This window comes from Muntiacus reevesi, chromosome 1 (genome assembly GCF_963930625.1).
Source record: "Muntiacus reevesi chromosome 1, mMunRee1.1, whole genome shotgun sequence".
Taxonomy (NCBI): Eukaryota; Metazoa; Chordata; class Mammalia; order Artiodactyla; family Cervidae; genus Muntiacus; species Muntiacus reevesi.
The window spans coordinates 166,665,553-166,680,753 of NC_089249.1; the positions used below are offsets into that span (position 1 = coordinate 166,665,553).

Genomic DNA, 15,201 nt, shown 5'->3' on the forward strand with positions numbered 1-15,201 from the left:
GAGAAAGGAGCTTCCCACATTCTTTCTCTCCTGCTGTGTGATCCTGCAAACACATCCCTCTCTTACTTCTTGATGGAGGTGGGCAGGCCATGCCTAGTGTTTGCATCTGTTTGGTTTGTTGAGGCCAGAGAGGCATAGGAAGTAGCAAGGCTAACACTGGAACCCAGGCCTCCGGAGTCTGTTGCCCAGACCAGATGTTTGCGAGCCCCGTGCTTTGTTTCAAAGGCAGGAACTTCCAAAGACTCCTGAGCTTTGGAGGCCCTGCCCAAAGCTGCCCAAAGCCCAGGGCTCTAGGCAACAGGGACCCATTGCCAGACCTAAGCTTCCAGATAATGAGAACCCTCAGCCCCCTGCCCTCTTCTCCCAGACAGCTGGAAGTTCTCCCCAAGCGCTAGTCTACATCCTTTCTGTTGTACTGTCTTCTTGGGGCTGGAGAGCCGCCAGCCTTCCACAAAAAGCTAAACCAGAGGAGAGGGATAAAGAAATCCTGGCAGGGTCAGGGAGCCAGGTGAGGACCACCCAAGCTCTGAGAGGAGGGCCAGAAGCCATTGCCTCCCTCTCTGGCCCAGCTGGTGAGAAATTTTTTTAAGTGGGTGTTGAGCTGTTTCCACTTTAAGCCTGTGCTGGAGGAAGAGTAATTACTAGCATTAGTGTGCAAATGTTGTCTGTACTGGGCTCAGCGGTTTGCATCTTTTATCTCAATCCTCCAACCACCTTTTTGAGGTAGGTATTCTATGCAAGGCTCAGAGAAGTGGACCAACTTGCCTAAGGCCACACAGCAAATAAGTCATGCAATTCAGCTGCAAACCCAGGTAGATAGAAAAGCCTGTGCTTTTAACCACCAACTTCTAGGGGAGGCGAGGGAAGTGAGAGAAGCCAAGTAACTGAGGAGGTGTCAGAACCAAGGAACTTGCATGGTCCCTTTTCCCACTCCACTTGAGTGGCTGGCTCCACGCTTAAATGGGGACCAAGTGCGTCAGTAGAGGATTTATGATGCATTAACCCTCAAACAGTGGAGGTGGGAGGAAGAGCTCTGACGAGTGTGTGTGTGTTTGTGTGTGACAATGTTTTTACTGGGAGTGTGTGGGTGTCTGTCCTTGAGTAACTGGGGAACAACCCTCAGAGGCCTCTCCCTTCTGTCCTCACATCAAAACTGGAAAAGCCTGGCTCCTTTTCTTCTAGTGGGCCTTAGGGCAGTGTGGTGTGGGCTCTGAACCAGTCGGCTGCAGTTGGAATCCCTCCATTTACTAGCTGTGGGACATCTGGCAAGCTACTTAACCTCTCTGAGCCTTAGTTCCCTCATTTTTAAAATGAGGATAAAGTGCAGATCTTACAGGTTGTTATGAGCATTCAGTGAATTACTAAAAGTAGCAACGCAGCCCCACCCCAACCGGGAAAGTGGAGAAGAGAGAGGTTGTGGTGTAGCCCCTTGCTCACGTAGTTCCTCCCCGCAGCCTGCCCCCCAGGGTTTTACAAGGTGTCCCCGAGGCGGCCCTTCTGCTCGCCGTGCCCAGAGCACAGCCGGGCCCTGGAAAACGCGTCCACGTTCTGCGTGTGCCAGGACAGCTACGCACGCTCGCCCACCGACCCGCCCTCGGCGTCCTGCACTCGTGAGTCCGGCTCCTGAATGCCTTACCACGGGCAGGGGGTGGGGGGCGGTCTGTAAAGGCGGAATCGAGGCGTGGTGAGGGCAGGGGTTCCACACTGGGGAGCGCCAGGGCGCACGTGCGGGCCGGCCCCCCAGACGGCAGAGTGGAGGGAGGGGTGGTGACCGCAGGCTGGGGCCTGAGGATGGAAGAACCAGGACACCAGAGAGTCCAGGCGAAGGGATGAGGTTAGGCTTGTTGGGCGGTCACCCTGTGGGCCACCGGCCACCGCTCCCGCCCTCACCTCTCCTAACTCTCCAGTCAGGAGGGGGACTCCAGCCCCTTACACTCTGTAGGGTCCCCAGATCCGAAACTTCATCCCCTCACTAACGTCCACCCACCCCATCACTGACCGCGCCCCACTCCCACATCCCGCCCCTCACCGGCCCACGCCCCGCCCCTCACTGGCCCAAGCCGCGCCCCTTCCCGGCCCCGCCCCTCACTGGCCCACGCCCCTCCCCTCCCACCTGGCCCCGCCCTTTACTGGTCACGCCCCGCCCCGCCCCGCCCCCGCCCTCCTCTGCTACGCGGCCGCCCACCCCCACCCCTGACTGCGCCCACCCGTCTCCCCCAGGGCCGCCGTCAGCCCCGCGGGACCTGCAGTACAGCCTGAGCCGCTCGCCGCTGGCGCTGCGGTTGCGCTGGCTGCCGCCGGCCGACTCGGGCGGCCGCTCGGACGTCACGTACTCGCTGCTGTGCCTGCGCTGCGGCCGCGAGGGCCCGGCGGGCGCGTGCGAGCCATGCGGGCCCCGCGTAGCCTTCGTGCCGCGCCAGGTGGGGCTGCGGGAGCGCGCCGCCACGCTGCTGCACCTGCGGCCCGGCGCGCGCTACACCGTGCGCGTGGCCGCGCTCAACGGCGTGTCTGGCCCGGCGGCCGCCGCGGGAGCCACCTACGCGCAGGTCACGGTCTCCACCGGGCCCGGGGGTAAGATCTTCCGCACCCTGCGCGCTCCCCTGTGCCACCCACCGCGAGCATCCCCACAGCCCGCAACCACCCCAGATAAACTGCGATCGCTGGTCTTACACGAAGATCCCCGACCCCGGCGACCCCCACCGAGGTCAGCTCCCTTCCCGAAGGGCACGCGGGAGGGACTGAAGATGCCGATGACTCTGTGCCTCGGGGCTACAGAGGTTATGAGTGTTCAGCGAGTCTGCGGGAGCCAGAGCGCGTTCCTCTTTCCTGACCTGGAGTGAGCCTTTGCCCCACACCCACCTCTTCAGTTCCCGGAAAAAAGAGGTGGAAGATTCTGCAATCTTTTGCCCTCTCTGTCCAAAAATTTCAGTGGGAAGCCAAATCATACCTCCATATTTCCTTTCTCAGAAAGAGGGACCCCTGTGTGTCCCTTGGCCTCTACAAGGATTCTACTGCCTCACCCTCTTTCCTGGCCCTGGAAAAGAGCAAGGAAGCACGAAGGGTCGGAGGGTAGGGGCAGTAGAATTCACTGGCCAACACATAACAGTCCCTTTTGGGAGTCTGGAATTTAGGTGAATAAGTGAAGACCTGCACTCCTTAATATCACACCTTCCTCATTCTTGACTTTTATTAATACTTTTGATTTGTCTTACTCAGCTGGGGTACAGCTTCAAGTAATCCTCCAAGTATCCTTTGCAAGAAATGAGTGTATGAGTTCTGAGTCTTTTCATGTCTGAGAAGATATGATCCTTTTGTGACTGCTTCCTTGTCTAATGGCAGCTGTGATGCAGAGAAGTCTGAGGCCGGGGTAATTTTCGTTGTTTTGTAGGTAACTTGGGTACAAAGGTGTGCACACATGGATGTTTGTATAATTCTTTAGCCTACTGGTGAAAATAAAATCTAACCAATATTGACTTCTTTTCATTGAGTTTGGCTATAACATCGTAAAACTTTCAATCTGCGTACCTCTTTTTATTTCTGAAAGTTTTTTTCTGTTATTACTTTGACTGGAACCTCTGATAACTCCAGTCTGTCTCTAAGAATCTTTCTAAGCCTTGAGTTGTATGTTCATTTTTCTGATTCTCAAATCTTGTCACTTCTTTTGTCATTTTCAGCTCTCAGTCCATTTCCTCTGCCTTTTAGGAGAGTGTTCCCAACTTGTCTGGTTTTCTGGAAGAACAGTTTTTTTTTTTTTTTTTTTAAACTATCCCTATCTAACATTGGCTATTGCATTTACATTTAACAATTTTTTTCTGTCTCTTCTTTTTTTTTTTTTGGCTGCCCTGAGCCTTTATTGCTGTGTGTGGGCTTTCTCTAGTTGCGGAGAGCAGGGGCTACTCTTCCCTGTGGTGGCCTCTCTTGCTGAGGCAGGCAGGGCTTTAGGGCCCTCGAGGTTCTGTAGTTGCCCCATGGCAAGTGGGATCTTCCCAGACCAGGAATCACACCTGTGTCCCCTGTATTGGCATGGGCCTTCAGGAAAGTCCTGCATTTACATTTAAAAAATTCAGTATAAATGAAAGAAAGCACCCAGAATCCTGTTATCCAGAGATAAACACAACTACTAATATCTTGGAGTATATCCTTCCACAATTTTTTCTATATTTATATCCATACTTAGAATTATCTACTATAAACCCCCCACTGCATAATATATGTAACACAAATTTTTATCTAGTATTTCCTGATAACAATCATATTATGATATAGATGGATTTAAAAATCGTGTTAAGGAAATAATCTTCTGTTCCCATTTTATTAATAAAAACACTAAACTCCACTGATTGAGGGCTGCTCTGTGTTGGGTACCATGCAATATGATTTTCTACATTAATTCATTTAAATTGAATTATAATCATCTTTCAGATGATAAAACTGAAGTCTGAGAGGCCAAGTGAATTATCCGAAGTCAACCAGAATGCAGGTCTGTCTATTACCAAAGCCCTGCTTTTAGCTCCTTGGCCATATAAAATGCTTTTGGCCATAAAAATGCTTTTGCTTAAAAAAAGTCAGCAATGGATGTTAATTTTACAAAATGCTTCTTAAGCATCTTTCAAGATGACCACATGTATTTTCTCCTTTGAACTTTTGATATGATGAATTCTGCTAATGGATTTTACAATGTGATTTTCTGCATTCCTAGATTATACCCTGCTGCAGATGAGTGTCTTATTCTTTTAATATTTGCTGAATTAATTTGCTTATATTTTAATATTTCCCATCTATATTTATAAAAGAGATTAGTTTTTGTGTTCTTTGTCGAGTTTTAGCATTTTGGTAATGCTGGCTTTGAAAAAGGCATCAGGGATAATCTTTTCTTTTTCTCTACTAGGGAATAGTTTAAATAGCATAGTTATCATTCTTTGGAGACGGGCAGAACTGCCTGGGAAACCACTTTTTTAGTGAAAGTTTGCTGATGGCCCAGTCTTTTCTGTAACTTCCTTTTGAATCAGTTTTGTTAATCTATACTTCCACAGAACATCTTTTGATGATCTTTTTCTAACTTATTAGCCCAGAAATGTTGATTTAAAAACTTTCTGTAGTATCTAGAGTTTACTTTCTCTTTCTTTGTATTGTGCCCTGTGATTTCTTTTTAAAAAATTATTCTTGGAAGGAATTTATTTTATTGGTTATGACAGATAACCAGCTCTTGAACTCATCAAATTTCACTGCTCTTTACTTTTGTCAATTATTTTATGATTTTATCTTTCTTAACACCATCCTTCTGCTTTCCTGAGGTCTTTTTCTAGGTAAGTTCAGTGCTTAATTGTTATATTATAGTTTTAATATTTTAAGTCTAAGAAATTTCCTCTGAGAATAGCTTTGGTCACATCTAGTATGTTTTTATACATAGCACATTGTTCATATTGTCATTTTCTTTCTAGATATAATTCACATACCATAAAATTTCACATACCTTTTAAAGTGTGCAATTTAGTCATTTTTTCCTATATAACTATCACAGACTCTAATTCCAGAACATTTTCATCACCCCCAAAAGAAACCCCATTAACAGTCACTCCCGATTCCTCCCACCCACTCTAGCCCCTAATAACCACTAATCCACTTTCTGTTTCTATGGATTTTCCTATTCTGATCATTTTATATACATGGAATTATACAATGTCTAGACATTTGTGTCTGGCTTTTTTTCACTTAGCATAATGTTTTCAAGGCTTGTCCATGTTGTAGCATGTATCAGTATTGCATTCCTTTTTATGGGTAATATTCCATTGTGTGGATATACCACAAGTTTCTTTATTCATTCATCAGTTTATGGGATTTGGACTGTTTCTGCTTTTTGGCTATTAGAGTAATGCTGCTATGAACGTTCATGTACAAGTTTTGTGGAAACATAAGTTTTCAGTTCTCTTGGGTATAAACTTAGGAGTGGAATTGCTAGGTCATATGGTGTCATAGATTGAATTATCTCCCCCAAATTCATATATTGAAGTCTTAACCCCCAGTGTGACTATATTTGGAGACAGGGCCTTTAAGGAAATAATTCATGGTAATGAGCCCACCTTTGGCCTCCTGATGGGAAGAGCTGACTCTTTGGAAAAGACCCTCATGCTGGAAAAGACTGAAGGCAAGAGGAGAAGTGGGCAACAGAGGATGAGATGGTTGGATGGAATCACTGACTCAATGTAATGAGTTTGAGTAAACTCAGGGAGATGGTGAAGGACAGGGAAGCCTGGTGTGCTGCAGTTCATGGGGTCGCAAAAAGTTGGACATGGCTTAGCAACTCCGGCTGCGACGGACTGCGCAGAAGCGTGGCTGTGAGGAGCTACCCCCACCCAAGGTCAGGGGCCGTGACTGAGACGAGCTACCCCACGCCCGAGGTCAGGGGCGGTGGCTGAGAGGAGCAACCCCACGTCCAAGGAGTGGCAGCTCCGCGGGCGCAGGGGGGCCGAGAGGAGCTACTCCACATGCAAGGTCAGGAGGGGCGGCCATGAGGAGATACCCCTCGTCCAAGGTAAGGAGCAGTGGCTGCGCTTTGCTGGAGCAGCCGTGAAGAGATACCCCACGTCCAAGGTAAGAGAAACCCACGTAAGACGGTGGTGTTGCAAGAAGGCATCAGAGGGCAAACACACTACAACCATAATCACAGGCAACTAGCCAATCTGATCACACGGACCACAGCCTTGTCTAACTCAATGAAACTAAGCCATGCCATGTGGGGCCACCCAAGACGGTTGGGTCATGGTGGAGAGGTCTGACAGAATGTGGCCCATTGGAGAAGGAAATGGCAAGCCACTTCAGTATTCTCTTCTTGAGAACCCCATGAACAGTATGAAAAGGCAAAAAGACAGGACACTGAAAGATGAACTCCCCAGGTCAGTAGATGTCTAATATGCTACTGGAGATCAGAGGAGAAATAACTCCAGAAAGAATGAAGGGATGGAGCCAAAGCAAAAACACTACCAAGTTGTGGATGTGACTGATGATAGACGCAAGGTCTGATGCTGTAAGAGCAATATTGCATAGGAACCTGGAATGTCAAGTCCATGAATCAAGGCAAATTGGAAGTGGTCAAACAGGAGATGGCAAGAGTGAATGTCGACATTCTAGGAATCAGCAAACTAAAATGGACTGGAATGGGTGAATTTAACTCAGAATGACCATTATATATACTACTGTGGGCAGGAATCCCCTAGAAGAAATGGATTAGCCATCATGTTCAACAAAAGAGTCCAAAGTGCAGTACTTGGATGCAATCTCAAAAGTGACAGAATGATCTTTGTTCATTTCCAAGGCAAATCATTCAATATCATGGTAATCCAAGCCTATGGCCCAACCAGTAACGCTGAAGAAGCTGAAATTGAATGGTTCTATGAAGATCAACAAGACCTTTCAGAACCAACACCCAAAAAAGGTGTCCTCTTCATTATAGGGGACTGGAATGCAAAAGTAGCAAGTCAAGAAACACCTGGATTAACAGGCAAATTTGGCCTTGAAGTACAGAATGAAGCAGGGCAAAGACTAATAGAGTTTTGCCAAGAGAACGCATTGGTCATAGCAAACACGCTCTTCCAACAACACAAGAGAAGACTCTACACATGGACATCACCAGATGGTCAACACCGAAATCGGATTGGTTATATTCTTTGCAGCCAAAGATGGAGAGGCTCTATACAGTCAGCAAAAACAAGACCAGGAGCTGACTGTGGCTCAGATCATGAACTCCTCATTGCCAAATTCAGACTTAAATTGAAGAAAGTAGGGGAAGCCACTAGACCATTCAGGTATTACCTAAATCAAATCCCTTATGACTATACAGTGGAAGTGAGAAATAGATTTAAGGGACTAGATCTGATAGACAGAGTGCCTGATGAACTATGGACGGAGGTTCGTGATACTGTACAGGAGACAGGGATCAGGACCATCCCCATGGAAAAGAAATGCAAAAAGGCAAAATGGTTGTCTGAGGAGGGCTTACAAACAGCTATGAAAAGAAGAGAAGTGAAAAGCAAAAGAGAAAAGGAAAGATATTCCCATTTGAATGCAGAGTTCCAAAGAATAGCAAGGAAAGATAAGAAAGCCTTCCTCAGCAATCAATGCAAAGAAATAGAGGAAAACAACAGAATGGGAAAGACTAGAGATCTCTTCAAGAAAATTAGAGATACCAAGGGAACATTTCATGTAAAGATGGGTTCAATAAAGGACAGAAATGGTATGAACCTAACAGAAGCAGAAGATATTAAGAAGAGGTGGCAAGAATACACTGAGGAACTGTACAAAAAAGATCTTCACGACCCAGATAATCACAATGGTGTGATCACTCACCTAGAGACAGACATCCTGGAATGTGAAGTCAGGTGGGCCTTAGGAAGCATCACTATGAACAAAGCTAGTGGAGGTGATGGAATTCCAGTTGAGCTATTTCAAATCTTGAAAGATGATGCTGTGAAAGTGCTGCAGTCAATATGCCAGCAAATTCGGAAAACTCAGCAGTGGCCACAGGACTGGAAAAGGTCAGTTTTCATTCCAATCCCAAAGAATGCTCAAACTACCGCACAATTGCACTCATCTCACACGCTAGTAAAGTAATGCTCAAAATTCTCCAAGCCAGGCTTCAGCAATATGTGAACCGTGAACTTCCAGATGTTCAAGCTGGATTTAGAAAAGGCAAAGGAAACAGAGATCAAATTGCAAACATCTGCTGGATCATCGAAAAAGCAAGAGAGTTCCAGAAAAAGATCTATTTCTGCTTTGTTGACTATGCCAGAGCCTTCGACTATGTCGATCACAATAAACTGTGGAAAATTCTGAAAGAGATGGGCATACCAGACCACCTGACCTGCCTCTTGAGAAATCTATATGCAGGTCAGGAAGCAACAGTTAGAACTGTACCTGGAACAACACACTGGTTCCAAATAGGAAAAGGAGTACATCAAGGCTGTATATTATCACCCTGCTTATTTAACTTATACGCAGAGTACGTCATGAGAAACGCTGGGCTGGAAGAAGCACAAGCTGGAGTCAAGATTGCCGGGAGAAATATCAATAACCTCAGATATGCAGATGACACCACCCTTATGGCAGAAAGTGAGAGGAACTGAAAAGCCTCTTGATGAAAGTGAAAGAGGAGAGTGAAAAAGTTGGCTTAAAGCTCAACATTCAGAAAACTAAGATCATGGCATCTGGTCCCATCACTTCATGGGAAATAGATGGGGAAACAGTGGAAGCAGTGTCAGACTTTATTTTTTGGGGTTCCAAAATCACTGCAGATGGTGATTGCAGCCATGAACTTAAAAGACGCTTACTCCTGGGAAGGAAAGTTATGACAAACCTAGACAGCATATTAAAAAGCAGAGACATTACTTTGCCAACAAAGGTCCATCTAGTCAAGGCTGTGGTTTTTCCAGTGGTCATGTATGGATGTGAGAGTTGGACTGTGAAGAAAACTGAGTGCCGAAAAATTGATGCTTTTGAACTGTGGTGTTGGAGAAGACTCTTGAGAGTCCCTTGGACTGCAAGGAGATCAGTCCTGGGTGTTCATTGGAGGACTGATGCTGAAGCTGAAACTCCAATACTTTGGCCACCTGATGCAAAGAGCTGATTCATGTGAAAAGACCCAGATACTGGGGGCAGGAGGAGAAGGGAACGACAGAGGATGAGGTGGTTGGATGGCATCACTGACTCAATGGACATGAGTTTGAGTAAACTCCGGGAGTTGCTGATGGACAGGGAGGCCTGGCATGCTGTGATTCATGGGGTCGCAAAGAGTCAGACATGACCGAGCAACTGAATTGAACTGAACTGAACTAGCAACTGAACAACAGTGAGATCATAAGGGAGAGACCCGAATCCCAGGAACTTACAAGGTGTCCTTCCAAGAAGAGGAACACACACCAGAACTCATTTATGCCCTTTATCCATACACAGGGGAAAGGACAGGTAAGGATACAGCAAGAAGGTGGCTGGGAGCAAGTCAGGAAGAGAGCCCTTACCAGAATACAAATATGAATCTGTGAGCATCATCTGGAATTTCTAGTCTTTAGAACTGTAAGAAAATAAATTTTTGTTATTTAAGCCACCCAGTCTGTAGCATCTTGTTATGGCAGCCTGCATGGACCAATATATATATGGAAACTTTGAAAAATTCTTTTTGAGGGGCTGCTTAACTTTTTGAGGCATTGCCAAACTGTCTTCCAAAGCAACTGTACCATTTTACATTCCCACCAGCAATGTACAAAGTTTCCAGTTTCTCCACATCCTCACCAACACTTGCTTGTCTTGCTGATTACAGCCATCCTAGTCGATGTGAAGTGCTACCTCACTGGTGTTTCAGTTTATTTTTCTGTAATGACTACTGATGTTGAACCTCTTTTCAATGTGCTGGGTTTTCTTTTTGTCATTGAGTTATAAGAGTTGTTTTCTTGTTGTTTCTTTTTGTCTAATATATCCATATATTCTGGATACCTTTGTATTACTTCCTCGGTTTGCTGTAACAAATTTCTAAAAGTTGGATGGCTTAAAACAATCTTATTGTTTCACACTTCTGGAAGCGAGAAGTTTGAAATCAAGGTGTCAGCAGGGCCATGCTCCGTGTGACTGTCGTAGGGGAGAAGGGTTCCTTCCTTCCAGCCCTTGGAATTAGCTGGCAGTCCTTGGCCTTCCTTGGTTCACAGATGGATCACTCCAGTCACATGGCCCTCTTTTCCACATATGTCTTCACGTCATCTCCCCTCCATCAGTGCCTGCCTCTGTGTCTGAACTTTCTCCCTTTCAGAAGGACACCAGTCACACTGGATAAATCCCACCTAAATGACTTCACATTGACTTGATTACCTCTGTGAAGACGATATTTCCAAATAAAGTCACATTCTAGAGGTACTGGGCGTTAGGACCTCAACATATCTTTTTTAGGGAACACAATTCCATACATAACAACCATCATACACATGATTTGCAAATGTATGTTCTATGGATTGTCACCTACTTTCTTTTTGGCAATTGAGGCATAACTGACATATAACTTTAATTTGTATATACTGTAGAGTGACCACCACAATAAGTCTAGAGCATCCATAACCGTCCATAACCACTCACAGTTATGAATTGTTTTTCTTATGATGAGAACTTTTTAGGCCTACTCTCAGCAATTTTCAAATATACAATATAGTATTTTTAATTGTAATCACCACACTGGTTACCACCCTGTACATTACATTTCCAGGACTTATTTATTTTATAACAGTAAACTTGTCCATTTTGACCACCTTCACCCATTTTGTCCACCTCTCACCCCCTGCCTCTGGCAACTAGCTGTCTTCCACTTACTTTTTCTGTCTGAGTCCTTGGCAGTAAAAGCATGGATTTCTAACCATTGGACCATCAGGGGATTCCCTGTCCTTCACTTTCTTAGTACCATCCTTTGGAACTCAACATTTTAAATTTTGATGAAGTCCAGTTTATTTTTTCAAGTTGCTTCTGCTTTTGGTTTCATATCTAAGACATCATTGCCTAAATTAAGGTAGTAAAGATTTGTACCTATGTTTTCTTCTAGTATTGTCATTTTGACTAAAAGTGTTTTGGAGAATGTATTTTAACTTCTGGATGACTTATTTTTGTTATGTTTTTGTTTCTGATTTTACTGCTTCATGTTTAGAGAAGGAGGTTTGTAGAGTGTTTACATTTTTATTTTTTTTATTTTTTGCTGCATGGTTTGTGGGATCCTAATTCCCCAAGTAGGGTTTGAACCCAGGCCCTGGCAGTGAAAGCACCAAGTCCTAACCACTGGACTGCCAGGGAATTCCCTGCAGTGTTTACATTTTAAAGGAGCTGGTGGAGTTTTCTTTGTGGCTTAAGACATGGTGACCATTTTAACTATTCCATGGCTACTTTGAAGCGATGCATACTTCGCTTTTTATTGTACTGCAGTGTTCTCTCTCTCCCTCTCTCTCTCATCATATATACTAAGTACTATATTATTCAATTTTTCTATTTCCTTCTTACTGTCTACTTGATGTTCCAAAGACTAAGAAGTTTCAGTTTCCCATTCCGCTTATGATTTTGTTAAATTCCATGTACTTATAATGACTTTTAAATATTTCGATTTTGCTAACGCATTTTTAGTTTCCCTACAAGCGTTTCTCACCTTCTCCACTTTTATCTCATGTCATCCTGTTTCTTTTTCTTCTCCATCTGTTTTCCCTTCATTGCCTTCTGCTTCTATTTCAAGAGGCTGTGTTTTCTTTCATCTTCTTGAAGATGCCAAACAGTCTCCTTACTTGTTCTTCTAACTGTCATATTAATCACTCTTCAAGATCTGTTCCTCCTGAGTTTTCAGAATAATACTTTTTTTTTTTTTGCTAATTCAGAAATATTTTTTCACATGCCCATTTTCTTAGTTTTTTTCCTCTTTACTTATTCCTGAACAAGGAAATAGCTGATATCAGCCCCCAAAACCTCAAAAACCAAACCAAGACCATGACACATGAATTGTCCTTTGGATTGGTTTGTGAAGCTTTCAGCCGCAGGTAACAATACAATTCAGTGCAAGTGACCTTTGACTGAAACGACTTCTCAGCCTACCTAAGAAGAGTAAAATTGGAGCTTGGTTAATTCAGCAACTGAACAGCGCTCTCAAGGACCCAGGTTCTTCCTTTCTCTGGAGTTTTCTGTCCTTATAACCTAGGCTGGCTCCCTTATGGTGGCAAGATGGATATAGCCACTCCAGACATCACATCCTTACCGTGCAGGGCAGAAAAATAACTGTTTCTTCCTTGTTGGTGTCTTTTTAAGAGCAGGAAGGCTTTCCCAGGCACTTCCCCGGTGGTGCAGTGGGTGAGAGTTTGCATTCTAGTGCACAGGATATGGGTTCCATCCTGGTTGGGGAGCTAAGATCCCCCGTGCCTCGCAACCAAAAAACCAAACCTTAAAGAAGCAGAAGCAAAACTGTAACAAATTCATAAACACTTTTTTTTTTTAAAGTAACCTTTCCCAGAATCCCTCCTCCTCTTAGGTGATTTCTCCTTTTCTTGGCCAGAATTGGATTATGAATCCGACCTTGATCCAATTATTGGCAAAGGGAATGAGTGCCCATGAATGTTTTAGGACAATCAGAATCAACCCGAGTCATCTGAGGGGAGACAGTAGACCCTGAATCCAAAACTGGGCTTGGTCAGCAGGAAAGTGGGGCATGGCTGTTGAACAGCCAGTGTCTGCTGGACTCTTGGCCCCACTTGGGTGCTGGCTGAACTGCATCACAAGTGTACGGCGGGAGAGCAGGTGCTGGGGCTCTGTTTTTAGCTTCGTTCTCAGGGTTTACAGGCTTTCATCTACTGTCACTCTGCAGGGCTGAAATGGAACCTTCTCCTGTCTCTATATCCTGGCCATCTGATAACATTCAGAAGATGTAGTTTTAAAAAATGGCATTCCCGGCTCTTTCCTATCTCTGCCCTCCATCTGTATCTACAAGAGGTTGCACCCCTTCCTAGGATATCTCATCACTCCTCTTCTGTTTGTGCCTGTGTCTTTTCTGGGAGCTGCCATCTCCAAGTGTATCTAGGCTGAGAGGCCCTCTCAGGGGACAGCGGAAGCAACTACGCAGTGAAGTGATGGCTGTGTGCTCATTGTCCAGTCGACAAAGACCTTGCTTTTAAAAAAAAAAAAGGGTCAGACAGTGGGAGGAAGGATAAAGGATCTTTCAAGTTATTTTTAGGATGGGAGGCAATGTCACTCTGTGGGCAGCATAGCCTGGGGGTTCACTACAATGTATTTTTTTGTCCAGTCCCACAGGCTTTATCATAGGTGGAAATATGCCACTCTACTCCCCATCCCCCCATTCTGGCAATCAGCTGTCAAGACTCGTTTATGGTGACATTTCTGCATTTTCCGTATATTTGGGTTTTAATTAGAATTTGGAAGAGAGAGCAATTAATGGGGGCTGTTAGATGGTGACCATTTAAAACTGGAAGCCATGTTTATATGCTTTTCAGAAACAGCTCCTTACGCCCTTGTCTCCATTTCCTTGACTCCTTGCTACCTGCTGTTCTGTTGTTGCTCAGTCACTAAGTTGTGTCCAACTCTTTGTGACCTCACAGACTGCAGCACACCAGGCTCCTCAGTCCTTCACTATCTCCCAAAGTTTGCTCAAATTCATGTCCATTGAATTGGATGTGGTGGTGCTATCTAACCATCTCATCCTCCACCACCCCTTCTCCGTTTGCCTTCAGTCTTTCCCAGCATCAGGATCCAATGAGTTTGCTCTTTGCACAGGTGGTCAAAGTACTGGAGATTCAGCTTTAGTATCAGACCTTACAGTGAATATTGAGGGTTGATTTCCTTTATGATTGACTGGTTTGATCTCCTTGCAGTCCAAGGGACTCTCACAGGTCTCCAGCACCACAATTTGAAAGCATCAGTTCTTTGGCACTCAACCTTCTTTACAGTCCAACTCTCACATCTGTACATGACTACTGGGAAAACCATAGCTTTCACTGTATGGACCTTTGTCAGCAAAGTGATGTCTCTGCTTTTTGATATACTGTCTTTGTCATAGCTTTCTTTCCAAGAAGCAAGTGTCTTTTAATTTCATAGCTGCAATCACCATCCACAGTGATTTTGGAGCCCAAGAAAATAAAATCTGTCACTGCTTCCACTTTTCCCCCTTCTATTTGCCATGAGGTTATGGGACTAGATGCCATGATCTTCTTTTTTTGAATGTTGAGTTTTAAGCCAGCTTTATCACTCTCCTCTTTCACTCTCATCAAGAGGCTCTTTAGTTCCTCTTCACTTTCTGCCATTAGAGTGGTAACATCTGCATATCTGAGGTTGTGGATATTTCTTCTGTCAATATTGATCCCAGCTTGTGATTCATCCAGCCCAGCATTTTGGACTACTCTGCATAGAAGTTAAATAAGCAGGATGACAATATACAGCCTTGGTGTATTCCTCTCCCAATTTTGAACCATTCTGTTCCATGTCTGGTTCTAACTGTTGCTTCTTGACCCAAATACAGGTTTCTCAGGAGACAAGATAAGATGGTCTGGTATTCCCATCTCTTTAAGAGTTTTTCAGTTTCTTGTGATTCTCACAGTCAAAGGCTTTAGCATAGTCAGTGAAGCAGAAGTAGATGTTTTTCTGGAATTCCCTTGCTTTCTACATGATCCAGCAAATGTTGGCCATCTGATCTTC

At 44.8% G+C, this 15,201-nt stretch overlaps 1 protein-coding gene across 1 annotated transcript in view; it reads left to right on the forward strand.

Moving 5' to 3' along the window:
• EPHA10 (EPH receptor A10) overlaps positions 1-15,201 on the forward strand; it is a 43,657-nt gene that overhangs the window by 8,393 nt on the left and 20,063 nt on the right. Inside the window, exons 4-5 of the mRNA XM_065930134.1 lie at positions 1,455-1,610; positions 2,221-2,571. Coding sequence (XP_065786206.1) covers positions 1,455-1,610; positions 2,221-2,571 — 507 coding nt within the window. The remainder of the gene's footprint in view (positions 1-1,454; positions 1,611-2,220; positions 2,572-15,201) is intronic.